General features: G+C 38.5%; 2 protein-coding genes and 1 long non-coding RNA gene across 5 annotated transcripts in view; 2 read left to right on the top strand and 1 right to left on the bottom strand.

The window, feature by feature from the left end:
* LOC133165708 (uncharacterized) overlaps nt 1–26,587 on the bottom strand; it is a 28,560-nt gene that overhangs the window by 1,382 nt on the left and 591 nt on the right. Inside the window, exons 2-6 of one of the 3 annotated variants that reach the window (XR_009717648.1) lie at nt 19,646–19,788; nt 12,570–12,643; nt 12,417–12,468; nt 11,200–11,316; nt 4,943–5,085 (exon numbers count right to left, since the gene is read on the bottom strand). This is a non-coding gene — a long non-coding RNA (uncharacterized LOC133165708). Of the gene's footprint in view, nt 1–4,942; nt 5,086–9,702; nt 9,900–11,199; nt 11,317–12,416; nt 12,469–12,569; nt 12,644–19,645; nt 19,789–26,587 lie in introns of all 3 variants that reach the window. The other 2 variants (XR_009717647.1, XR_009717646.1) reach the window with 2 other exon arrangements.
* Nucleotides 1,228–11,176, top strand: LOC133165703 (myosin-7-like). Its single transcript, XM_061295549.1, has 38 exons — nt 1,228–1,346; nt 1,603–1,809; nt 1,891–2,034; nt 2,110–2,266; nt 2,334–2,361; nt 2,450–2,558; nt 2,691–2,783; nt 2,845–2,908; nt 3,075–3,173; nt 3,265–3,368; nt 3,449–3,587; nt 3,704–3,822; nt 3,894–4,043; nt 4,115–4,285; nt 4,361–4,670; nt 4,750–4,820; nt 4,901–5,106; nt 5,240–5,363; nt 5,435–5,571; nt 5,695–5,950; nt 6,039–6,281; nt 6,343–6,519; nt 6,594–6,739; nt 6,818–6,908; nt 7,039–7,428; nt 7,522–7,648; nt 7,726–7,844; nt 7,917–8,113; nt 8,185–8,368; nt 8,512–8,677; nt 8,765–8,889; nt 8,983–9,291; nt 9,370–9,573; nt 9,659–9,955; nt 10,063–10,167; nt 10,233–10,328; nt 10,420–10,554; nt 10,719–11,176. The coding sequence occupies exons 2-38, from the start codon at nt 1,609–1,611 to the stop codon at nt 10,737–10,739; spliced, it is 5,814 nt and encodes a 1,937-aa protein (XP_061151533.1). The 5' UTR covers nt 1,228–1,346; nt 1,603–1,608; the 3' UTR covers nt 10,740–11,176.
* LOC133165704 (myosin-7-like) lies at nt 15,200–26,201 on the top strand. The gene is made up of 38 exons (XM_061295550.1): nt 15,200–15,360; nt 15,629–15,849; nt 15,926–16,069; nt 16,143–16,299; nt 16,367–16,394; nt 16,483–16,591; nt 16,760–16,852; nt 16,930–16,993; nt 17,290–17,388; nt 17,492–17,595; nt 17,678–17,816; nt 18,075–18,193; nt 18,266–18,415; nt 18,518–18,688; nt 18,760–19,069; nt 19,188–19,255; nt 19,604–19,809; nt 19,900–20,023; nt 20,102–20,238; nt 20,705–20,960; nt 21,045–21,287; nt 21,356–21,532; nt 21,607–21,752; nt 21,840–21,930; nt 22,176–22,565; nt 22,657–22,783; nt 22,862–22,980; nt 23,053–23,249; nt 23,331–23,514; nt 23,612–23,777; nt 23,860–23,984; nt 24,072–24,380; nt 24,457–24,660; nt 24,745–25,041; nt 25,161–25,265; nt 25,365–25,460; nt 25,529–25,663; nt 26,082–26,201. The coding sequence occupies exons 2-38, from the start codon at nt 15,649–15,651 to the stop codon at nt 26,100–26,102; spliced, it is 5,811 nt and encodes a 1,936-aa protein (XP_061151534.1). The 5' UTR covers nt 15,200–15,360; nt 15,629–15,648; the 3' UTR covers nt 26,103–26,201.

Below are 26,587 nucleotides of genomic sequence, written 5' to 3'. Positions count from 1 at the left end.
GACAGCTGAGAATGAGGCCAACAAAGGAAAAAAACTAATTCAACCAGATATTATGCTGTGCACTGACACACTTTAAAAGTGAAGGAGAAAACCAGGGATTGACTAAGGTGTATCTAGCTACTAATAATAAAAATTTGCACTTAAATGAGTTAGTGTTTTGTATAAGTAAATACTGAATACTGGTGTGATAAGAATTAATTTAATTTAAAAATAAAAATAATTAATTTAATTTCTTGATATTGTATTAAATTTATTCTCATTTCAAAAATGAATAATAACATTTCAAGATGAGATGTATTCTCTGAGCACCTGTTAACCCTCATCCGTCACGAAAGCTGGCAGCTGTTGTGTTTCTCAATAAGGGACAAACAATCCAGACAAGAATTTCACACGGTTAACTTTGTCCTCAAGGCCAAAGGAAAAAGAACAATGCTATGACGACAGAATGAGATAAAGGGTGCACACCTCTCAGGGATCAGCAGTTGTGCGTGTGAAGTCACTCCATGACCTTAGGCCTCACTCAACGACAGCAAAAACAATTCAGTCTCATAAGTGTGTCACAAACGTGTTGCTACCACCTTCGTGACTGACCTTTCAGTAAATGTTTTGGATGAGGCGACCCCAGCTGAATGTTTGAAATCTCATTTCCTGGAAGATCTTGGATTCAATAATAATAATAATAATTAAAAAAAAAAGATAAATTCCAAAATGACAAACACCTAAAACAAAAATAAATTCATTTAAGTAAACATTAATCTATCTGACTGGGCACTTATAAGATTTACCATGATGCATATGTTGCGCTAATTCAGCTTTTGACTGGATTTGTAACAGAATGAAAGATGGCTGTCTTGAGCTTTGTTATAGTTTTGCTATTATTGGACTTATGAATAAGTAAACCCTGATTGTGTTGTTTAATAATTTTATGTCACATCTACATAGTCTTGATAATCACCTATGAATGCATTTCTGTTGTGTTCTGTTAATGCGGTAAATGATGTCAAGCCGGTCTATGATTGACACCTCACCTCTCTCCCTCCCCAGTGAAAGCAACGAATAGGAGCAGAGCATCCCGCCCAATTAAGAGAAAGCTTTTTATATTGTGTAACCTTTCTCCAAAATTGTATCCCATATTTGGCAGACAAACACCCTTTATTAGCGCAGGGGTGACAGCTGTAAGGTACAGTACATGCCTCCTCGCTTCGCTTAGCCAACAGGTAAGCGAAAAATCTTACCTAGTACAAATATTCTTCACATATTACTGTGCTCTTCATAGTATTAGTTGATTGGCTTTCTTCATTAGGTTATATTAAACACAATTCCTGTCTTCAAGCAAAGCACCCAAGGTAAGGGTGATTTATTTATGTATTTTTTAGCATATATTTTACATGAAATATTATTGATACTATGTAAAGTTGAGCAATTAAATAAGTAACTAAAACTTTTAGGCATGTGTGTTGTATTTATTCAATTTGAATCTCACTGTGTAATTACTTTTAAATTGACAACTTTTGACTATCATGACAGTTTGGATATATTTGTTGAATTATACATTATATCTATACATATTGTATTATTTATACACATATTAATGTTAAACAGGTTAAAATGGGCGACGCTGCTATGAGAGAGTTTGGGTCGGCTGCTCCTTATTTGAGAAAGTCAGACAGGGAGCGCTTGGAGGCTCAGACTCGTCTATTTGACATGAAGAAGGAATGTTTTGTTCCTGACCCTGAGGTTGAGTTCGTCAAGGCATCTATTAAGAGTCGAGATGGCGACAAGGTCACTGTTGAGACTGAGTTTGGAAAGGTATTTCCTTCAAAGTCATTTTGTTCAGAAAGTATTACAGGTTTTGGTATTACATCTGAATTTACACTTATCTGTCTCCAGACTGTGACAGTGAAGGAGATTGACGTACATCCTCAGAACCCGCCAAAGTTTGATAAAATTGAAGACATGGCCATGTTCACTTTTCTCCACGAACCTGCTGTGCTGTTTAACCTCAAAGAGCGATACGCGGCATGGATGATCTATGTAAGATAATCATATTCATTTTCCTGTCATTTTTTAATATCATGCAATTCAGATTTTTTTTTTTTTTTTTTTTAGACCTACTCCGGGCTGTTTTGTGTGACTGTCAACCCCTACAAGGCGCTGCCAGTCTACAACCAAGAGGTGGTTGTTGCCTACAGAGGAAAGAAGAGGAGTGAAGCTCCTCCTCACATCTTCTCCATCTCTGACAACGCTTACCAGTACATGCTGGCAGGTACAAAATCTACATTTCAAGCACTAATGTAAAAGCCATGAATAAATGGAAGCTTTTTGATTTACAGACAGGGAAAACCAGTCCATTCTTATCACGTAAGTCACAGAAAACACATTTCTTAAGTACTAGTTAAAAAGGTTTCGATGTCTTGTTTTAAACTGATGATGTCACGATTGAACTCAGTGGAGAATCCGGTGCTGGAAAGACTGTCAACACCAAGAGAGTAATACAATACTTTGCCAGCATTGCCGCGGCTCCAAGTGGAAAGAAAGATGCAGCTGCTGAGAAGAAGGTTTGTGTGACACGTTCTTTTTTTAATTTCACTGAATTCACATGTGTTGTGTAAATGAACTATATATAGTTATGACACAATGTCTGACTTGATTTCCGGATAACAAGCTATTCGTCTTATCTGATAACTTAGGGTACCCTGGAGGATCAAATCATCCAGGCAAACCCGGCTCTGGAAGCTTTTGGAAATGCCAAGACCATCCGAAATGACAACTCGTCCAGATTTGTGAGTGGTTGTGCAATGTCATTTCTCAAAACAAGAGACTTAGTGGTTCTTTTTGATGTAGGGTAAATTCATCCGAATTCATTTTGACAACCGAGGAAAGCTGGCTTCTGCTGATATCGAAACTTGTGAGTGGAACAATTTACAACGACAAATTACTGTATCACAATAACAGTCCATTATTATTATTATTATTATTATTATTATTATTATTATTATTATTATTATTATTATTATTATTATTATTATTATTATTATTATTATTATTATTATTATTATTATTATTATTATCAGACCTTTTGGAAAAGTCTCGTGTGACCTACCAACTCAAAGCTGAAAGAGACTACCATCTTTTCTACCAGATCTTGTCTCAGGTGAAACCTGAACTTCTGGGTAAGTAACAAATGACAGAGAATAAAACAGTTTGACATTATTATAGGAGCACTGTAATAAATATGATGGTTTCTGTGCGATATCATTTTAGAAATGTTGCTCATCACCAACAACCCCTACGACTATGCATTCATCTCCCAAGGAGAGACAACTGTCGCTTCCATCAATGATGCTGAGGAACTCATGGCCACTGATGTGGGCTGAATTTTTAAATTCACAGTATCACACCAAATAAGCAGAAAAAAATCACATCCCTTTTCTTCTCTCCTCACCAGGATGCATTTGATGTGCTGGGCTTCACCCAAGAAGAGAAGAACAGCATTTATAAGCTAACAGGTGCCATTATGCATTATGGTAACATGAAGTTTAAACAGAAGCAACGAGAAGAGCAGGCAGAGGCTGATGGTACTGAAGGTGAGCGTATTAGTAAAAAAAAAAAAAAATCTCACAAAGTGATACAACAGAAAAAAAAGTTCAGCGTTGTGGGGCACTGGCTGCTTTATTGATGACCATTAAATTCTCTGACCCAGATGCTGACAAAGTTGCTTATCTAATGGGCCTGAATTCTGCTGACCTCATCAAAGGTCTCTGTCATCCAAGAGTTAAAGTAGGAAACGAGTGGGTCACTAAGGGACAAAATGTCGCCCAGGTAAAGTGTTTTTTGTCTTGTTTTGTTTTTTTAAATCTTACTTTCAAGACAAATTCTTACTTTACTTTTAGGTGTACTATGCTGTTGGTGCACTGTCAAAGTCAGTGTATGAAAAAATGTTTCTGTGGATGGTGATGAGGATTAACCAATCGCTGGACACCAAGCAGCCTCGCCAGTACTTCATTGGAGTTCTGGATATTGCTGGATTTGAGATCTTTGATGTGAGCTTTGTCTTGGATTGTTTTGTATAAAGATGACATTTGGTTAAATTTTTAATCGCTTTCTCTTTCAGTTCAACACATTTGAGCAGCTTTGTATCAACTTCACCAATGAAAAACTGCAACAGTTTTTCAACCATCACATGTTTGTGCTGGAGCAAGAAGAATACAAAAAAGAAGGCATTGAATGGACTTTCATTGATTTTGGAATGGACTTGCAGGCCTGTATTGACCTAATTGAAAAGGTGAGAGACACTTTTCTGAGAGGCTATGACTGATCAGACATAACATTGAAATCTAAAATGTCATGTTCTCCTCAGCCCATGGGTATCATGTCCATCCTTGAAGAGGAGTGCATGTTCCCCAAAGCCAGCGATGCAACCTTTAAAGCTAAGCTCTACGACAACCACTTGGGGAAATCCAACAATTTCCAGAAGCCCAGAATAGTCAAAGGGAGACCAGAGGCCCATTTTGCCCTGATGCACTATGCTGGCACTGTTGATTACAATATCAACAACTGGCTGGTGAAGAACAAGGATCCTCTAAATGAAACTGTTGTTGGGCTTTACCAGAAATCAACCGTTAAGATGCTGGCTTTCCTCTTTGCAAATTATGCAGGATCGGACTCAGGTTTGTATTTTATAAACTTGTTGCTTGTTTATCTCAAATAAAATGATCAATAACACCATCTTATCTTATTCCCCTCAAGAACATGCCACTAAGGGTAAAGGTACCAAGAAGAAAGGTTCATCCTTTCAAACAGTATCTGCCTTACATAGGGTAAGATAATCTTACAATGTACATTGTGCTGTATTTTTAAATTCTAATAAATGATGACAATATGTTTTCTGAACTCATAGGAGAATCTGAACAAACTGATGACCAACCTGAGGTCTACTCACCCCCACTTTGTACGCTGCATCATCCCCAATGAGACCAAGACTCCTGGAGCCATGGAGAACCCTCTGGTGATGCACCAGCTGCGTTGTAACGGTGTGCTGGAAGGCATCCGAATCTGCAGGAAGGGCTTCCCCAACCGGATCCTCTATGGAGATTTCAAACAGAGGTATTGTTAATAGCAAAATAAACAGTCTACATAATGGGTTTATCCGTTCTCTTAAATGTAAATACTCTTTGCAGACACATTCACGCAAAATATATTAGTCAGTCATTTTAACTTAGGCTCCATTTCTTTTAAGGTACCGCATCCTAAACCCAAGTTCTATCCCAGAGGGACAGTTCATTGATAACAAGAAAGCAGCTGAGAAATTGTTAGGCTCTTTGGACATCGATCATAACCAGTACAAACTGGGGCACACCAAGGTAAAATTTAAGTTTACTCATGGCCTACACATAACAAAACTGGAGATGTTTTTATGTTTTGTTTTTATTAGGTGTTCTTCAAAGCAGGGCTCCTTGGTTTGCTTGAAGAGATGCGAGATGATCGATTAGCTCTGATAATTACCCGAATCCAGGCAAGGTCACGTGGTGTTCTGGCAAGAATTGAATTCCAGAAAATCGTTGAACGCAGGTATGTGCTATTCAAGTCTGACAAAGTTTCCATCTGTATGGGTATATTTAAACAGACAGATGACTGAGATGGGTGATTCAGAACAAAACCACTTTGATTGCTCTGTCTACCATATCGTCACAGGGATGCACTACTTGTTATCCAATGGAACATCCGTGCCTTCATGGGGGTCAAAAATTGGCCCTGGATGAAGATGTTCTTTAAGATCAAACCCCTTCTGAAGTCAGCAGAGACTGAGAAAGAAATGGCCAACATGAAGGAAGAATTTACCAAATTAAAAGAAGCTTTTGCAAAATCAGAAGCACGGAAAAAAGAACTGGAAGAGAAAATGGTCTCACTTCTCCAAGAGAAAAATGACCTACAGATACAAGTTCAAGCTGTATGTTCAAAATCTATCATCAAAATAACAGATTTAGAATTAATGTGCAAAGTGTTCAAACTCATCAATTCTGTGTCTTTTGTAAAAGGAGCAAGATAATCTTTGTGATGCTGAAGAAAGATGTGAGGGGCTGATTAAGAGCAAGATTCAGTTGGAGGCAAAAATTAAAGAACTGTTAGAAAGACTAGAAGATGAGGAGGAGATGAATGCCGATCTAACGTCCAAGAAGCGGAAATTGGAAGATGAGTCCTCTGAGCTCAAGAAGGACATTGATGACTTAGAATTAACCCTTGCTAAAGTGGAGAAGGAGAAACATGCCACTGAAAACAAGGTACAACCTCCATGTCCTTAAGACTATCATGAATCAACTAAAAATATATTTCGATGAATAGGTGAAGAACCTGACTGAAGAAATGGCTGCTTTGGATGAAATTATCGCCAAGCTGACCAAAGAGAAGAAAGCCTTACAAGAAGCCCATCAACAAACACTGGATGACCTTCAGAGTGAAGAAGACAAAGTCAACACTCTTACCAAGGCCAAGTCAAAACTAGAGCAGCAAGTGGATGATGTGAGATTCAACATGAAATGTAATTCAATAATCAGTGCTAACTAATCAAATTAATTGTGAATACTTGCCAACAGCTGGAAGGATCCCTGGAGCAAGAGAAAAAAGTGCGAATGGACCTTGAAAGGGCAAAGCGAAAGCTTGAAGGGGACTTAAAATTAACTCAAGAGAGTCTTATGGACCTAGAAAATGACAAGCAACAACTTGAAGAGAGGCTGAAAAAGTAAGAGGTTACAGTTTAAAAAAAAAAAAAAAAAACACGCAATTATGTTTTATGAAATATGTTTATGTCCACTCACAGGAAAGATTTTGAAATTAATCAATTTCTGAGCAAAATTGAGGATGAGCAAGCCATGAGTTCACAGCTCCAGAAAAAATTGAAGGAGTTGCAGGTACAATTGGCCTTTTGATCAATATTTGTTGTTGTATTGATTAAAATCTGTTGTCTGCTGAACAACGCAATCATATTTCGGGTCTTGAGCTTAAACATCCGCTTTGGCACGTGACTTCACATGCATATAGGCCCGCATAGAAGAGCTGGAGGAAGAGCTCGAGGCAGAGCGAGCTGCTCGAGCCAAGGTGGAAAAGCAGAGGGCAGACTTGGCCAGAGAGCTGGAGGAGATCAGTGAGAGACTGGAGGAGGCTGGTGGAGCAACATCTGCCCAGATTGAGATGAACAAGAAGAGGGAGGCTGAGTTCCAGAAACTCCGCCGAGACCTGGAAGAGGCCACTCTGCAGCATGAAGCTACTGCGGCCACTCTGAGAAAGAAACAAGCTGACAGTGTGGCTGACTTGGGGGAGCAGATTGACAGCCTGCAGAGAGTGAAGCAGAAACTAGAGAAGGAGAAGAGCGAACTCAGACTGGAATTGGATGATGTCGTCTCCAATATGGAACACATTGTAAAGTCTAAGGTACTGTAATTAATATGACAGGTTAGTAATTGCTAATTTGCCCACTTTGAATCACCTATTTCAATGCCTTTCTCTGTAATCTGTTGTTTTCAGAGTCATTTGGAGAAAATGTGCAGGTCTCTGGAAGACCAGATGAGTGAATATAAAACAAAAGCAGAAGAGGGACAGCGTACTATCAATGACTTCACCATGCACAAAGCCAAACTTCAAACAGAAAATGGTATTGTTTGTTTAATTCATTTTCTATTATAAATAAATGCACTGACAAAAACACGATTCATTGCTCTGTAACATTAGGTGAACTTGCAAGGCAACTTGAGGAGAAGGATTCCTTGGTGTCACAACTCACTAGAGGAAAGCAGTCCTACACTCAACAAATTGAAGACCTTAAAAGGCAACTGGAAGAGGAAGTCAAGGTAGCTTTGTGATGAGAATAATAATATACATTACAATGTGAGTCACAGCCAAATGTATGTATTTCATTTTAGGCCAAGAATGCATTAGCCCATGCTGTGCAGTCTTCGCGCCACGACTGCGACCTGCTCAGAGAGCAGTATGAGGAAGAACAAGAGGCCAAGGCGGAACTGCAGCGCGGCATGTCCAAGGCCAACTCTGAGGTGGCTCAGTGGAGGACCAAGTATGAAACTGATGCCATCCAGAAAACTGAAGAACTGGAGGAGGCTAAGTAAGAAAAAAATATACTCAAACATTTTTTTTAGTTTTATAGGAGAATTAAAATAAATGATCATAATGCAGGAAGAAGCTGGCCCAGCGTCTGCAGGATGCCGAGGAAGCTGTAGAAGCAGTGAATGCCAAATGTTCCTCTCTGGAGAAAACAAAACACAGACTGCAAAATGAGATTGAAGACCTCATGGTGGATGTGGAGAGATCAAATGCTGCTGCTGCTGCTCTGGACAAGAAGCAAAGAAACTTCGACAAGGTACCAAAGCAAGATATGCTATCAGAGGAATTTTAACAAGAGTAAAATGCTAATTTTAATTACCATTTTAACATGACTAAAATCTCAAAAAGATGATATTTGCATTCCTTGAATAAACACATAACTAAAACATGATCTGTCAGGTCTTGGCAGAGTGGAAACAGAAGTACGAAGAGTCTCAAACAGAGTTAGAAAGTTCTCAAAAGGATGCAAGATCTCTGAGCACAGAGCTTTTCAAACTCAAGAACTCCTACGAAGAATCCCTCGAGAACCTTGAGACTCTGAAGAGAGAAAATAAGAACTTGCAAGGTCAGTTAACAGAAATTCTGTACTTCAAATTGTTTGAAATATTTTCAGAAAATATTCATGTACAGTTTATTTCTTTTCAATGCAAAGAGGAAATATCTGACCTCACTGAACAAATCAGTGAGGGTGGAAAGAGCATCCATGAGCTCGAGAAGATTCGAAAGCAGTTGGAACAGGAGAAGTCTGACATCCAAACTGCTCTGGAAGAAGCAGAGGTAGGTTGTGTTGCATTAAAAAAATATTATATTCATTTCATCATGAATAGATGATGAGTAGTTCACCAACACCAACATAATTTATCTTTGTAGGCCACATTGGAACATGAGGAAGGAAAAATTCTCAGGTTCCAGCTTGAATTCAGTCAAGTGAAGGCTGAAATTGAGCGCAAGCTGGCTGAAAAAGATGAAGAGCTGGAGCAAGCAAAGAGAAACCAACAGAGGGTCGTGGACAACCTTCAGAGCGCCCTTGAGGCTGAGACCCGAAGCAGGAACGAGGCCCTTCGTTTGAAGAAGAAGATGGAGGGAGACCTCAATGAAATGGAGATCCAATTAAGTCAAGCCAACCGGCAGGCAGCCGAAGCACAGAAGCAACTCAAATCTGTTCATGCGCATCTGAAGGTTTGAACTGACCGAAGAAAAAGCCCTCCTGACTCCCCTTCAAAAACACACTTTAACATTTGGGTTTCCATTTTCAAGGATTCCCAACTCCAACTTGATGAGTCTCTTCGTACCAATGACGATCTTAAAGAGAACATCGCCATTGTGGAGAGACGGAACAACCTGATGCAGACCGAGCTGGAGGAACTGAGGGCTGCTCTCGAACAAGCTGAGAGAAGTCGCAAACTTGCTGAGCAAGAGTTGCTGGATGTTAGCGAAAGGGTGCAGTTGCTGCACTCACAAGTGAGAGCAACATGTGACATCTACAAATCTACCACCTTTCTTTTCGCTACTAAAGAACTACTTTTATATTTTTTTGTTGATTTAGAATACTGCTCTGATAAACCAAAAGAAAAAATTGGAAGCAGATACCTCCCAGCTTCAGACGGAAGTAGAAGATGCCGTCCAGGAATGCAGGAATACTGAGGAGAAGGCCAAGAAGGCCATCACCGATGCGGCCATGATGGCAGAAGAGCTGAAGAAAGAGCAGGACACCAGTGCTCACCTGGAGCGTATGAAGAAGAACATGGAGCAAACCATCAAAGACCTGCAGCACCGACTGGATGAAGCTGAACAAATTGCAATGAAGGGAGGGAAAAAGCAAATACAGAAGCTTGAGACTCGGGTGAGTATACCACACAATTTTGTAACAATTATTACCCAATATCTGGATTCATTCAAATGTCAGAAAATTCAGAGATGATTGGGTTTTATGATGATTCCATTTTGTAGGTAAAGGAACTTGAAAATGAGGTGGACATTGAACAGAAAAAGGCTAATGAAGCTGTCAAGGGTGTTAGGAAGTATGAAAGACGCATCAAAGAACTTACATACCAGGTAACTAACTAAACTTTGAAAGCTGTCAAGTAAATAAATCAAATAAAAATACTGTGTCTCAACAGACAGAAGAAGACAAAAAAAATCTAGTGCGTCTTCAAGATCTGGTGGATAAGCTTCAACTTAAGATCAAAGCCTACAAGAGAACAACTGAGGATGCAGTAAGTAGAACAAAGTCAGTTTTAACCAAATTTAAAGCCAATTTAAACAAAAGAAACACAATTATGAGCATAATCTTGTCATTCTCTATAGGAGGAACAAGCCAACATCAACCTCACCAAGTTCCGTAAGATTCAACATGAGCTTGATGAAGCTGAGGAGAGAGCTGACATCGCCGAGTCTCAAGTCAACAAGTTACGTGCCAAGAGTCGGGATGCTGGCTCAAAGGTTAGTAGATTTAAGTCATACTCTAAGTGACCCATCTTTTTGATTTTGCACATTTCATTTCAAAGCTGCACAAGTATATTACATTGATCAAACAATTAGTTACCAGATATTAAAACTTGGACCACACTCATTTATGAAGCATTCTTGTCTCTTTGTTTTTACAGAAAGCTTTTGATCGAGAGTGACCCCAACCGCATGATGAATCTTCTACTGTTTTGTTTCTGATGTTTTGAATGTTATGTAATTGTCTCCATAAGCATGTTTTTGGTCAGTAGAATAAATTGGAGTGTGCATCTAAAAGATCTCGTTTTTTTCTAAAATATATTGACGACAGTTTACAATTAATGGATATCATGTTTAACTGACCTACTCGGTTAAATAAAAGTTAAATAAAACTGACAATTTTTGTGATGCCACCATATAGCAAGGAATAATTTGGATTGTTCGGCTAACTGCTTGGATGGAATTTAAGTGTTGACTATGAGCATTTAATTACAGTGGTGAAGACATTTTACAAAATATTTTAATGAGAGATGCAATTAAACTTTTCAATATTATTTTATTGCCCTAATTGCGAATCACCCCTTGTTTTTCCTCCAAAGATCAGGTCTTCATAATATCAAAATAACAATAAAAATTACATACTAATAAGAGGCGGCACGGTGGAGCACTGGTTAGAACGTCCACCTCACAGTTTAGAGGGTGTGGATTCGATTCCACCTCTGGTCCTCCTTGAGTGGAGTTTGCATGTTCTCCCCCTGCCTGAATAATAAGTAAGTAATATTTATTATTTAAGGGCTAGATTTAGCAACAGTTCTTTCCATCATTGCTATAAATTACAATATAAAATCTGTATGTGCAAGCTTTCATAGGTCAAACTTAAAAACAAACATGAACATTTTTCAAAATCTGAAAAAAAAAGTCATTTTTTAATTTAAAATACATTAAGGGACACATGAAGCCAGCTCTGATTAAAATTAGCTGTTGGTCAATTATTTTAGGCTACTTTCTGCCTTACCAACATTAAGTTAAGTGCATGGGAGAGGTGGATGATTTACAACCCTTGTCAGGATAAGCGGTACAGAGAATGGGATGGATGGTTTTATGTGTGCAGCCCACTGGAGAGAGGCTAAATACTATTGCATATAATTTTTCACATTTGAGTTTGTAAAATTATTTGAAAACCATGTATCTTTTCTTTCAACTTAACAATATTTTGCCATTTTGTGTTGGTCTAGCCATCAACCTGCCTCCGTTTTCATGTACAACATAATGTAAAATGAAATTGTAATGAATATTGATTCATGTACTTGGTGAAATAATCAAATCAAATCAAATCAAATCAAATCAAATATGAACATTATATCCAGTAAACATTTACCTTACTTTTATTCCAAGAGTGCCACCTTGAGGTTTCATTAAAATACAGTATTAGTGTACCATAGCCTTAAAGGAAATACATGTAAATGTTTTTGAAAACCTGCATATTTAAAAATACATATAATCTTCTGCAATGTATTGATGAAAACTACAATAAATTAAGATACAAAACTAATAGATCTTATGCCTCTTTTTTTCACACTAGGTATGAATATGTTGCACAAGAACACATCCTTAACAATTACAAGTAAAAATATCATTATACACCGTATTTTGATGCCAAACATTTAACTATATTTTTCTGGAGTAAAACATTTAATCACTGAACATTTACTGAAAATTCAGTGGATGTTGCAAAATTCAATCAGCAGAGGGCACTTGCTAACTTGATAAGTTGCTAGGTGTGAAAACACTAATGAGTTCATGGTTGATTTCTGTTTAGTTTTCTGAATAAAAGGTTATAACAAACGAAAACAACTAACCTTTAGATCAATGGTGATTTTGTCTGTTTGGATCATCGTCTTCTCAAGAGTGCTGAAAGGAAGAGACACCGATTTGAAATAAGACATTTTGTCAAAATAACATCAAATATTGCACATTATCATCCTAGCAAAATTATCTTTTAATTGAATTACCTTAACCATATCTTTGCTTCTCCTGGTCTGCATTTCCTCTACAGATATCTTGAGTCCACACCGAGGTCCGTGGACTAAGCAATGGGGAAGGAAAAGACAAGACAAAAGAAAGATCAAGTCCAGTGAGCCTCCACCTGAATTCAACACCCCCTTGAAAGCCACATTTCACAATTGCAAAGAACAAATACTATTAATAGCTTCATGGGCTTGTGTTTCATACTCAAGTGAGACAAGGTGCTTCACACTTTCTTTTATGTGCTCATTATAAAACTCAAACTTAGAAGTACTGGTGACAGCTGGGTATGAGACCTTGGGTGGAAGGCAACAAGTGCAAAAGTCTGGATACAGGCTAAGACTGACATCATTTTTGTTTTATTACAAAGGTGATCAAATTCAAGCATTTAAAGATGCAAAGATGGTTCTGAAACGGAAAGCAACCAATGTTGCAAATGTTCAGTGTGGATTTCACTTCCTGGTTGCCATTTTTCTCCATTAGTTGCTCTGACAAATGAGCTCTCATATTTGAAAATACCAGAATCCTTTTGTACATTATTGTGCGTGTATATTACGTGGTGTGATTCGCAACATTTCTTCCGATCAAACACAATGTACATTGTCATTTATGGCGGTCACCTGTCATTGTGAATCAGAGGAACAATTAAAATACATCGAGTCAACGTGTGTCCCCAAGCTGTCCTCTGAATTTACAATTTCCCAGGGGTAGCAAAGAGCAATGTAACAAGTTATCTTTGTACTCAAACGTACAACGTTGTGGCAACGGCTCGTGCACTCTACTGCTTTTGCATAGAAGCTAGCAGTGAAGGTCAAAGTGATTTAAATTTTATTCAGTTATAAATTATGTTTTTTTTACATTTGTATTTTTTATTTATTGTAAAGGCATTATATTTATTTCTTCCCTGTTTTATGTTTATAATTTTGTCTTTTAAATGTGCTGGCATTGACGTTATAGCACTCCAGTTGCAACGGCAATTACCCCTCCCAAAAAAAAAAACAATGTGCATGACAATTCTGCAGGGAAGTCTACGTCTGAACCAGATTTGAAAAAGGTTCCTTAAATGGTTATGCCGGTTAAAAAAAAACACTTCACATTGGCAGATCCATGCTTTCATATACCTGACTTATTGTGTGGATATATGGAGGTCCTGCTCATCAGTATTGGTACCCTTCATTTTTTGCATACACTGCCAGAAAGGTCTATTTTTGTTTCTTCTGTCCAGTAACCATTTCTCTGTAGGATTGTGATTTGTCCAGATACTCCTTGGCAAACCGTAGTTGTTCCTTTTTATATGCTTGCCTCAAGATTGTTGTCTTCCATGACGCACTGCTCGGTTCAGTGTACGGCATATGGTACAAGTTCAAACCATGATCCCAGACTTTTCCAGGTTAGCCTTCAGGTCTCTTTGGATGTTTGACATTAAAGTCGAGACGTTAAAATCACCAACAATTTAGAATAAGAAATTCTCATTTGTGAGTTCCCATACTGATTTACAGGACAGTGTGCCAATATTAGTGACACAGCCAGCAAACTTTGAGTTTTCTAGTTTTCCCTGCCATTGTTTGAATGGGGTGTTTATCTTTTCTACTTCATAAAAAAGTTCTCTAGAGTAAAGAAAATGTTTCACTTTTTTTTTCTAGAAGATGTTCCACATTATGCACTTTAACTTCATGGGTGCTAATAGCTCATATAAGGAGTTCTGATTAATTAGCTGTAACCCCGGGCAGAGAAACTGCTCCTCAAAATTAGAATGTCAAGGGAACTCATTGATTGACTCCTCAAAGAATAAAAAAGGTTTTTAGCCTAAGGGTGATTATAGGCATTACCATAAAATACATCCAGAAATATTTTGTGCAAAGAAAGTGTCAAGATACAATAGATTGGACCAGTCTTCTTCTACTAATGTACAGTAACAGTATACGACAGCATGAAGTGAGATGGAAATGACAATGCCTAAAAAAAAAACAATCGAACAATTTTAAGAGCCTTGGGGCCGAGGGTATAGATCTACAGTAACTGTAAATAGTGATGAGTGATCATAAAGAGATGTCGCAGCTGTGACCTTGACCCTGTCTTGTCTTTTTGAAGGCAGCAGCTGCAACTCTCCAATCTCCCTCTTGAAATGTTTTTCACACCATATCACTTGACAGACTATTGTTGATCTTGATGTGTTTGGGGTCTCATAAAATCTGGTTGCTCACAAGCCCATAAATACTTAATTTAGAATCAGAATAGACCCAATGTCTGAACAACATAATTAGACAAACTATCATATAGATAATACAATTAAATCTATGGTGTACATTGATTATAGGTCATGTGGTTTGTTTTCTGAGGATATTTAATACAAAATATCAATTAGTAATTAAACAATAAATTAAAAAAAAATAAGTAAAGACAAACCCAATATAAGAAAAATCACCATAGAAATACGCTGTTCCAATTGGCATCCTACAATAAAATTGCTATTATTAGTTGCTAATGTACTTCTGTATTTGATAGAGAGTCGTGTGCTTCTCCCCACCTACAACCACCTCTTCCTACGTCATGTCCAACCTTGCTTATTGTTCTTTTGTGGACAAGGTGATAGCAACAAATAGCGGCACAAGACTCGACCCAATGTGGGGATGTCTTTTTTCTGATATGCAAATGGGAAGCCATCCGTCTCATATCCATCACCTTATTTGGCTGAGTAACAACCTTTATTAATGGAGAGGACACCTAGCATCAGCTACCACAACCATTATTCCGCTTGACAGAGTTTGACATCTTAAGGTAAGCACAACAGAACATATTCACGACATTATTTACTTAGCTTAACATGTATTTGTTCTCCAATTAACTTTTTTTTTTTTACCATGTCTGTAGTAGATCATAATGGATGAGACATTCAAATGTTCTAATAGTAGAGTAATAGACTAATTGTTTGTTACAATGTAAATATTATAAAATACATCTTTTTAACATAAATAAACACATAATTTACTTAAAATGTGGAGTGAAAGGCATGGTTGTGTTCAAACATTACATTGTCTCTTGACAGAAGACATAAAAAGGAGCAAAATGGGTGACGCAGCAATGGCAGAGTTTGGGGCAGCTGCCCCTTTTCTTAGAAAGTCAGACAAGGAGCGTTTGGAAGCCCAAACTCGACAATTTGATATGAAGAAGGAATGCTTCGTTCCAGACCCTGAAGTTGAGTACGTCAAGGCATCTGTTACAAGTCGAGATGGTGACAAGGTTACTGCTCATACTGAGTTTGGAAAGGTATATTTTTAATAGTCTTGAAACCCTAAAAAAATGACATGCTTTCATTTTAAGAGTGCATTATTTATTTCTACAGACTGTGACAGTGAAGGAGATTGACGTACATCCTCAGAACCCGCCAAAGTTTGATAAAATTGAAGACATGGCCATGTTCACATTCCTTCATGAGCCCGCTGTGTTGTTTAACCTCAAAGAGCGTTACGCGGCATGGATGATCTATGTAAGATAATCATATTCATTTTCCTGTCATTTTTTTAATATCATGCAATTCAGAATTTTATTTTATTTTTTAGACCTACTCCGGGCTGTTCTGTGTGACTGTCAACCCCTACAAGGCGCTGCCAGTCTACAACCAAGAGGTGGTTGTTGCCTACAGAGGAAAGAAGAGGAGTGAAGCTCCTCCTCACATCTTCTCCATCTCTGACAACGCTTACCAGTACATGCTGGCAGGTACAAAATCTATATTTCAAGCACTAATGTAAAAGCCATGAATGAAAGGAAGCTTTTTGATTTACAGACAGGGAAAACCAGTCCGTTCTTATCACGTAAGTCAGAGAAAACACATTTCTTAAGTACTAGTTAAAAAGGTTTCAATGTCTTGTTTTAAACTGATGATGTCACGATTGAACTCAGTGGAGAATCCGGTGCTGGAAAGACTGTCAACACCAAGAGAGTAATACAATACTTTGCCAGCATTGCTGCGGTTCCAAGTGGAAAGAAAGATGCAGCAGCTGAGAAAAAGGTGACAGATAACTGCATATTTTTCCTGAAAGGTGTGACTGAATTACAAACGATGTGACCTGAGCGGTGTTTGAATTTTACGCTTCACCAAATTTAAAATAATCACAGCCATGTTTATTTCCCCACACAACTTGTCCAAAAGAAAGCAACTCACATATTTTGTCTTCAGGGTACCTTGGAGGATCAAATCATCCAGGCAAACCCTGCTCTGGAGGCCTTCGGTAATGCTAAGACAATCAGAAATGACAATTCTTCGAGATTTGTGAGTATGTTCATTCATTGAGGCAAATTTAGAAATGCCACATTATCGAAATGAATGTTCAACACTTTGCATTTCAGGGAAAATTCATCAGAATTCATTTCGACAATCGAGGAAAGTTGGCGTCTGCTGATATTGAGACCTGTAAGTGAAGCATTATCTTTCCACATTTTTTTTCCAAAACACATCTTCAAGTGTTGCGTGATACAACATGAGAAAGGCAAGTAATATAAAGTGATCAGACAATCCTGAATTAACCTAATTTATTGTACATGGAAACTGTACATACTGGAAGAACATGCAAATGTCTCTCAAATGATTTGTATTTAGCTGCGAGCAATGACCTTCTTTTTTTGCGCAACAATGCGAACTTATTTTTTGCTATTTTTATGTTTAAATGTTAAACATACATTAATTTTTCATATGTATATATTAAACAGATCTTCTGGAAAAGTCTCGTGTGACCTACCAGCTCAAAGCTGAAAGGGACTATCACATTTTCTACCAAATTTTGTCTCAGGTGAAACCTGAACTTCTTGGTAAGTAATCATAAGCAAATGATATTTTAGCAGCTGGGATTGTTACAAAATTAATACTTGCTCTAAGTAACTATTTTAAAAATTTGGTGTAACATAATTTTAGATATGCTGCTGATCACCAACAACCCCTACGACTACGCCTTCATCTCCCAAGGAGAGACAACCGTAGCCTCCATCAATGACTCTGAGGAGCTTATGGCAACTGATGTGAGGGGAGAAAAAAGCTGTATACTTTCAAATCCAGCAGTTTAATCAATGTTTTGATTGTTTCATTTTTTTTAATTTTCAGGAGGCCTTTGACGTGCTTGGCTTCACTCAAGAGGAGAAGAACAGCATTTATAAGCTAACAGGTGCCATTATGCACTACGGTAACATGAAGTTTAAACAGAAGCAGCGAGAAGAGCAGGCAGAAGCGGACGGTACTGAAGGTAAGCTAATATTTGTACACTTTTCCTTAACAAATATGTATATTTTTTAAAAATGTACTGACATGGTGTTATGGTCAAACTCAGTCAACCTTTTCCAAGAGGTATTACATCTCGTGGAGGGTCTGGTTTATGTGGAGAAAAAATATTTATCTTGGTCTTTACCTTGCACTTGTGTAACCTCCTCGAGCTTCCCCCGGATATCAAAGCAATAACAGAAACGACAGAAATAAAGATGTTCAATAAATATTCTCCCTACAGTTGCTGACAAAGTTGCTTATCTGATGGGCCTGAACTCTGCTGACCTCATCAAAGGTCTTTGTCATCCAAGAGTTAAAGTAGGAAATGAGTGGGTCACTAAAGGACAAAGTGTTGCCCAGGTATGTATTTGTGGGGAATCTTTTGAGGAAGAAATTGGAATAAGTATTAGAAATGTATCAATTATTTTCTAGGTTTACTATGCTATTGGTGCACTGGCCAAGTCAGTGTATGAGAAGATGTTTCTGTGGATGGTGGTCCGTATCAACCAATCGCTGGACACCAAGCAGCCTCGTCAATACTTCATTGGTGTTTTGGATATCGCTGGATTTGAGATCTTTGATGTGAGCTGTGGTTAATTAATCATGGAGTAAAATCAGATTTCAGCTCTGTTAGATAATAGGACAGAGTTGAAAATGAGAAAACCTTTCCACTTTCAATTACAGTTCAACACCTTCGAGCAGCTTTGTATCAACTTCACCAATGAAAAACTCCAACAGTTTTTCAACCATCACATGTTTGTGCTGGAGCAGGAAGAATACAAAAAAGAAGGCATTGAATGGACTTTTATAGATTTTGGTATGGATTTGCAGGCCTGTATTGACTTGATTGAGAAGGTGAGTAACGTGTTATTAAAATATGGTTGAGCAATGTCGATTCTACTCAACGTGTATTTTGTTTTCCTTAGCCCATGGGTATCATGTCCATCCTTGAAGAGGAGTGTATGTTCCCCAAAGCCAGTGACACCACCTTTAAAGCTAAGCTATATGACAACCATCTAGGAAAATCCAACAACTTCCAGAAGCCCAGAGTCGTCAAAGGGAGACCAGAGGCTCATTTTTCCCTTGTCCACTACGCTGGCACCGTTGATTATAATATCAACAACTGGCTCGTAAAGAACAAGGACCCCCTAAATGAGACTGTTGTTGGACTTTTCCAGAAATCTAACCTCAAACTATTATCAATTCTTTTTGCTGGGTATGCAGGAGCTGATTCTGGTATGTTGAGCTTTGAAAAAATTGTCTTTGTGAATAAAATGTTTGAGAAATACAAACCTTGAACGTGATTGCTTCCAGTGCAATACGTTTTACAATTAATTCAGTTTCGTTCATTTAGATTCTGGCAAGGGAAAAGGTACCAAGAAGAAAGGTTCCTCGTTCCAGACGGTGTCTGCTTTACATAGGGTAAGACATTTCCCCATTTTTTTTTTAAGTCACAACTATGAAAGGCTCACTGATTACATAGCAACATTAAAGAAAGCAGCAACACACAATGCTTTTAATTCTCGATTACTCTCATTGACAAATTGACAAATTATCACAGGTAAAATCAGAGAACATTTATCCAAGATGTCCATGGTTGCATAATCATTATCATCATCATGATAAAAAAATTAAGTTTGTGGCACTTAAGGACACTACAGAGATATATATTATATACTCTTACACAAAAACCCAATACCTCAAAGCACCTCCACATCTAAGAAAATGGTTTATAGAATTCACATGAATTAAATTGATGAAACCTTGCAGGAGAATCTGAACAAGCTAATGACCAACCTGAGGTCTACTCACCCCCACTTTGTACGCTGCCTCATCCCCAATGAGACCAAGACTCCTGGAGCCATGGAGAACCCTCTAGTGATGCACCAGCTGCGTTGTAATGGTGTGTTGGAAGGCATCCGAATCTGCAGGAAGGGCTTCCCCAATAGGATCCTCTATGGAGATTTCAAACAGAGGTTTGCATCTGAGTGAATTGTCCATTCAAAGCACATGTTGACTGAATAAACTAGATAATTTCAAATTAAAAATGTTCCATTTCCATAAAGATACCGTATTCTGAACCCCAATGCAATTCCGGAAGGACAGTTCATTGACAACAAGAAGGCTGCAGAGAAACTGTTAGGTTCTCTGGATATTGACCACAGTCAGTACAGGCTTGGACACACCAAGGTCTGCAACTGATACTTTGTATAAGAGAATATTATTTTGATATAATTGTTGCCAATAATAAAGAATGCTCTCCAACAGGTGTTCTTCAAAGCAGGACTGCTGGGTCAGCTTGAAGAGATGCGAGATGACCGATTAGCACTGATTATCACTGGCATCCAAGCCCGGTCAAGGGGTCTTCTTGCGAGAATTGAATTCCAGAAGATTGTTGAACGAAGGTAACAAAGCCAAACTCTGTAACAATTAATATTTCATGATGAAAAAAAATGGAGGTACACCTTGGCAAATACTGTATGAAAGCCATAGTTTATGCAAGGCCAGGTCCTAAAAGGGGCATCCTTGGCTTACTGAATACTCTAAATTGGATTTACGGTTGCAGTCAAAATTATTCAACCATCATTGTACAGAATATTTCTTTCCAATTTTTCCTTATAATATATACTTTGCAAATCACCAGCAAAATAAGAATAATATCTACAGCAAAACAACTAACATTATAAGTGGCAATTATTTGGTTTTAAATGTGTCCATTTTAAAATATTGGACATTTTGCAAGTAGCCTTCATGTAATATACAATGGGAATTGAATTAATTATTTTGTAGTGAATGGCAGTCAATCTGAATAAATCGATTTAGATATACTGTACAAAGTTCTAACATAAAATCAATGACTGTTGTCAACAGAGATGCATTGCTTGTGATCCAGTGGAACATCCGTGCCTTCATGGGGGTGAAGAATTGGCCCTGGATGAAAATGTTCTTCAAGATTAAACCTCTCCTTAAATCAGCAGAGACTGAAAAGGAAATGGCCAATATGAAGGAAGAGTTTACCAAACTAAAAGAGGCTTATGCAAAATCAGAAGCCCGGAAAAAGGAACTGGAAGAAAAAATGGTCACTCTTCTCCAAGAGAAAAATGACTTACAGCTTCAAGTTCAGGCTGTATGTCTACCATAAGAAATACCAATCATTTTAAGACCAAAACAAGCCTGCCAACTCATCATTATGTGTATTTCTTGATAACAGGAGCAAGATAACCTTGGTGATGCTGAGGAAAGATGTGAGGGATTGATTAAAAGCAAAATCCAGATGGAAGCAAAAACAAAAGAGTTAACCGAACGACTGGAAGATGAGGAGGAGATGAATGCTGAATTAACATCTAAGAAACGTAAATTGGAGGATGAGTGCTCTGAGCTAAAGAAAGACATTGACGACTTAGAATTAACCCTTGCTAAAGTGGAGAAGGAGAAACATGCCACTGAAAACAAGGTGCAACCTCGACAGTCCATGTCCTGAAGACTATCATGATTCAACTAAAAATATATTTTCATGAATAGGTGAAGAACCTGACTGAGGAAATGGCGGCTTTGGATGAAATTATCACCAAGCTGACCAAAGAGAAGAAAGCCTTGCAAGAAGCTCATCAGCAAACACTGGATGACCTTCAGAGTGAAGAAGACAAAGTCAACACTCTTACCAAGGCCAAGTCAAAACTAGAGCAGCAAGTGGATGATGTGAGATTCAACATGAAATGTAAATCAATAATCAATGCTAACTAATCAAACTAATTGTGAATACTTGCCAACAGCTGGAAGGATCCCTGGAGCAAGAAAAGAAAGTGCGAATGGACCTTGAAAGAGCAAAGCGAAAGCTTGAAGGGGACTTAAAATTAGCTCAAGAGAGTCTTATGGACCTGGAAAATGACAAGCAACAACTTGAAGAGCGACTGAAAAAGTAAGAGGTTACAGGTTTAAAAAAAAAACCACACACACAATTATATTTTACATTTTGTGACTGAAATATGTGTATGTCCACTCACAGGAAAGATTTTGAAATTAATCAGCTTTTGTGCAAAATTGAGGATGAGCAAGCCATGAGTACACAGCTCCAGAAAAAATTGAAGGAGTTGCAGGTAATATCATTATCCTATTAAAAATATATTTCCTTCACTAAAGGTCAACCACAATTTATAGCAACCTATCCGAACTTCGGTTTGAGAGACAAAAAGACCAAGGGTCAGTTTTGACTGGGTTGCTGCCAATCCACAATTGGCCTTTTGTATTAAAATTTGTTGTCTGCTGAACAACACAATCATATTCTGGGTCTTGTGCTTAAACATTTTTGCACGGTTTTGCACGTGACTTCACATGCGTATAGGCCCGCATCGAAGAGCTGGAAGAAGAGCTCGAGGCAGAGCGAGCTGCTCGAGCCAAGGTGGAAAAGCAGAGGGCAGACTTGGCCAGAGAGCTGGAGGAGATCAGTGAGAGACTGGAGGAGGCTGGTGGAGCAACATCTGTCCAGATTGAGATGAACAAGAAGAGGGAGGCTGAGTTCCAGAAACTTCGTCGAGACCTGGAAGAGGCCACGCTGCAGCATGAAGCCACTGCGGCCACTCTGAGAAAGAAACAAGCTGACAGTGTGGCCGACTTTGGGGAGCAGATTGACAGCCTGCAGAGAGTGAAGCAGAAACTGGAGAAGGAGAAGAGCGAACTCAGACTGGAATTGGATGATGTTGTCTCCAATATGGAACACATTGTAAAGTCTAAGGTACTGTAATTAATATGACAGGTTAGTAATTGCTGTTTTGCTCACTTTGAATCACCTATCAATGCCTTTCTCTGTAATCTGTTGTTTTCAGAGTCATTTGGAGAAAATGTGCAGGTCTCTGGAAGACCAGATGAGTGAATATAAAACAAAAGCAGAAGAGGGACAGCGTACCATCAATGACTTTACCATGCACAAAGCCAAACTTCAAACAGAAAATGGTATTGTTTGTTGAATTCATTTTCTATTATAATTAAATGCACTGACAAAAACACGATTCATTGCTCTGTGAACATTAGGTGAACTTGCAAGGCAACTTGAGGAGAAGGATTCCTTGGTGTCACAACTCACTAGAGGAAAGCAGTCCTACACTCAACAAATTGAAGACCTTAAAAGGCAACTGGAAGAGGAAGTCAAGGTAGCTTTGTGATGAGAATAATAATATACATTACAACGTGAGTCACAGCCAACTGTACGTATTTCATTTTAGGCCAAGAACGCATTAGCCCATGCTGTGCAGTCTTCTCGCCACGACTGTGACCTGCTCAGAGAGCAGTATGAGGAAGAACAAGAGGCCAAGGCTGAATTGCAGCGTGGTATGTCCAAGAGCAATGCTGAGGTGGCTCAGTGGAGGACCAAGTATGAAACTGATGCCATCCAGAGGACTGAAGAATTGGAAGATGCTAAGTGAGTTAACGCCACAACTGTATATCCAACAGTGACACAGAGAGTGTCACAGTAGACTAAGGACCTTGGATCAAAATGCAGGAAGAAGCTAGCTCAGCGTCTGCAGGATGCAGAGGAAGCTGTGGAAGCAGTCAATGCTAAATGTTCCTCTCTGGAGAAGACCAAACACAGACTGCAGAATGAAATTGAAGATCTCATGGTGGATGTTGAGAGGTCAAACGCGGCTGCTGCTGCTCTGGATAAGAAGCAAAGAAACTTTGATAAGGTTGAACTAACTTCATACTGATTGCCAATGTCCGTGATTATATTTTATTCTAGGAAGACAATTCAAAATATTTAAAATGATATGGACTGGTTTTCAGATATTGGCGGAGTGGAAGCAGAAACATGAAGAGTCTCAAACAGAGTTGGAAAGCTCTCAAAAGGAGGCAAGGACTTTAAGCACAGAGCTTTTCAAACTCAAGAATTCCTACGAAGAATCTCTCGAGCACCTTGAGACTATGAAGAGAGAAAATAAGAACCTACAAGGTCAGTTAGTAATCATTCATTCCAATAGTCCATAAACATCAATATCACTTGAATTTATAATGGGTTTCATTTGAATGCAAAGAGGAAATATCTGACCTCACTGAACAAATCAGTGAGGGCGGAAAGAGCATCCATGAGCTCGAGAAGATTCGAAAGCAGTTGGAACAGGAGAAGTCTGACATCCAAACTGCTCTGGAAGAAGCAGAGGTAGGTTGTGTTTAAAAAAAACCCAATTCAATTCAACATGAATAGATTAAGCAGGTGCAGCAACACCACAATATTTGATCTTTATAGGCCACATTGGAGCATGAGGAAGGAAAGATTCTCAGAGCCCAGCTTGAGTTCAATCAAGTGAAGGCTGAAATTGAGCGCAAGCTGGCTGAAAAAGATGAAGAGCTAGAGCAAGCAAAGAGAAACCAACAGAGGATCGTGGACAACCTTCAGAGCGCCCTTGAGGCTGAGACCCGAAGCAGGAACGAGGCCCTTCGTTTGAAGAAGAAGATGGAGGGAGATCTCAATGAAATGGAGATCCAACTAAGTCAAGCCAACCGGCAGGCGGCCGAGGCTCAAAAGCAACTCAAATCTGTTCATGCCCATCTGAAGGTTTGAACTGACTGAATAAAAAGCCCTCCTGACCCCTTCAAAAACATACATTAATATTTGGGTTTCCATTTTCAAGGATTCCCAACTCCAACTTGATGAGTCTCTTCGTGCCAATGATGATCTTAAAGAGAACATCGCCATTGTAGAGAGACGGAACAACCTGATGCAGGCCGAGCTGGAGGAACTGAGGGCTGCTCTCGAGCAAGCTGAGAGAAGTCGCAAACTTGCTGAGCAAGAATTGTTGGAAGTTAGCGAAAGGGTGCAGTTGCTGCACTCACAGGTAAAAATGCATTCATGCAAATAGTAAATTGATCTCAGTTAAAGGTTTTGTGAGCCAATTTGTGTTTCTCCCCGATTTATTCAGAACACCAGCCTGCTAAACCAGAAGAAGAAACTGGAAGCTGACACATCCCAACTTCAGAGTGAGGTTGAAGATGCAGTTCAGGAGTGCAGAAATGCTGAGGAGAAGGCCAAGAAGGCCATCACCGATGCAGCCATGATGGCAGAAGAGCTGAAGAAAGAGCAGGACACCAGTGCTCACCTGGAGCGTATGAAGAAGAACATGGAGCAAACCATCAAAGACCTGCAGCACCGTTTGGACGAAGCTGAACAAATTGCAATGAAGGGAGGGAGGAAGCAAATACAGAAGCTCGAGGCCCGGGTGAGTGCTACTAAATCATGCAACAATAAAATGCTGACCACATCGGAAATATATGGTGGATACAAAAGATCTAAGATTCAAAATAAAGAAAAAAATTATTTATGTTTTCCTCCAAACAGATTAAAGATCTGGAAAGTGAAGTGGAAATCGAACAAAGAAAGTCCAGCGATGCAATCAAGGGAGTGCGGAAGTATGAGAGACGCATCAAGGAGCTAACCTACCAAGTAAAATTAAATTAGTTACAAAAATAACACAAATTAAAAAATTTTCATTTAATATTTTTATTTGATGTATTTATTACTATATATTGTTTTTAATTTCAGACAGAAGAGGATCGTAAGAATCTAGTTCGTCTGCAAGACCTAGTGGATAAACTCCAGTTGAAAGTGAAATCATACAAGAGGAATGCTGAGGAGGCTGTAAGCACTCATTACATACTTTTGTGAAATATTCCCATGTGATAATAATTCTAATATCGTGTTTATAGGAGGAGCAAGCCAACAGCAACATGATCAAGTTTCGTAAGATTCAGCATGAGCTTGATGAAGCAGAGGAAAGAGCTGACATTGCCGAGTCTCAGGTCAACAAGTTGCGAGCCAAGAGTCGGGATGTTGGCCCAAAGGTCAGTTTGGATGTTTTGATCATGTGTTAAATATAACAAATACATCTTGTGGATATTTTTACAATCCGGCGATGCAGGATATTATGAATAAAACTAAATATTTTGACAGCTACCAGTTGTTGCCAAAGTGGACATGGATGATTTTGTTGCACATTCAATTTCTGCCAAATTTGACAAAAATCGAGAAATCCCTAATTAATTGGGATAATTCTATGTTCATCATCATTAAGCAATTGTTTGGTTTTTAACTATCATGGTTTATCCAGTTACAAAGCGTACAGTATAACATAATACAGATCATTCTTGACCAAATGAAATGTTTAAATCAAACAACTTAGACAATATGATTGACAAAATATACCTAACAAATTTCAACTCTGAGAAAATTGTCACACTCACATTCTTTTTGTTATTAAAGAAAGGACAGAATGAAGAATGAAGCTCCTGGATCATCATTCAGCCCCTGAGTTACCTGTGGCCTGACTGTTGGTGATTCCACAAGTGTGTTAATCAGTAGAATAAAGTAATCTGCATCTCACACCACCGTCCTTTGTCTTTTTATTTCCAATTCTACCAACATAATAATTGGAATGATTTGAATGAGCTGCAAAAAATATATCTGATTACAGCCTCCGGTGGCTGTAAGCTATCCCACTGAGTCGTGGCCATGCACATGACCTTTCTCACACACACACACACACGCACGCACAAAAAAATTACTCCTAGATACTGCTCAGTTTTGCATGTTTTTAGCAATTATTGTCAAACATGTATCATGTACGTATTTAATTAAAAAAGAATCTCTGAATCTCACAGTCTTAAAGGTTGTAAGAAAGATATACATTTTAGTTAGTGTTGAGATTTACTATTTCAAATAGATAGAAATGAAAACAAGACAATTAAAAAGTATGAATAGCTTATATG

This window comes from Syngnathus typhle, linkage group LG13 (genome assembly GCF_033458585.1).
Source record: "Syngnathus typhle isolate RoL2023-S1 ecotype Sweden linkage group LG13, RoL_Styp_1.0, whole genome shotgun sequence".
Classification (NCBI taxonomy): domain Eukaryota; kingdom Metazoa; phylum Chordata; class Actinopteri; order Syngnathiformes; family Syngnathidae; genus Syngnathus; species Syngnathus typhle.
This window is presented reverse-complemented; position numbering and strand designations above follow the sequence as displayed.

Coding starts and splice junctions, on each gene's coding strand:
- LOC133165704 (XM_061295550.1), top strand. CDS start 15,649: ATGGGTGACGCAGCAATGGCAGAGTTTGGGGCAGCTGCCCCTTTTCTT. Junction 15,850..15,925: donor CTCATACTGAGTTTGGAAAG/GTATATTTTTAA, acceptor TTATTTCTACAG/ACTGTGACAGTGAAGGAGAT. Junction 17,389..17,491: donor GGTGAAACCTGAACTTCTTG/GTAAGTAATCAT, acceptor ACATAATTTTAG/ATATGCTGCTGATCACCAAC.
- LOC133165703 (XM_061295549.1), top strand. CDS start 1,609: ATGGGCGACGCTGCTATGAGAGAGTTTGGGTCGGCTGCTCCTTATTTG. Junction 6,740..6,817: donor CTTGAAGAGAGGCTGAAAAA/GTAAGAGGTTAC, acceptor GTCCACTCACAG/GAAAGATTTTGAAATTAATC. Junction 8,369..8,511: donor AGCAAAGAAACTTCGACAAG/GTACCAAAGCAA, acceptor ATGATCTGTCAG/GTCTTGGCAGAGTGGAAACA.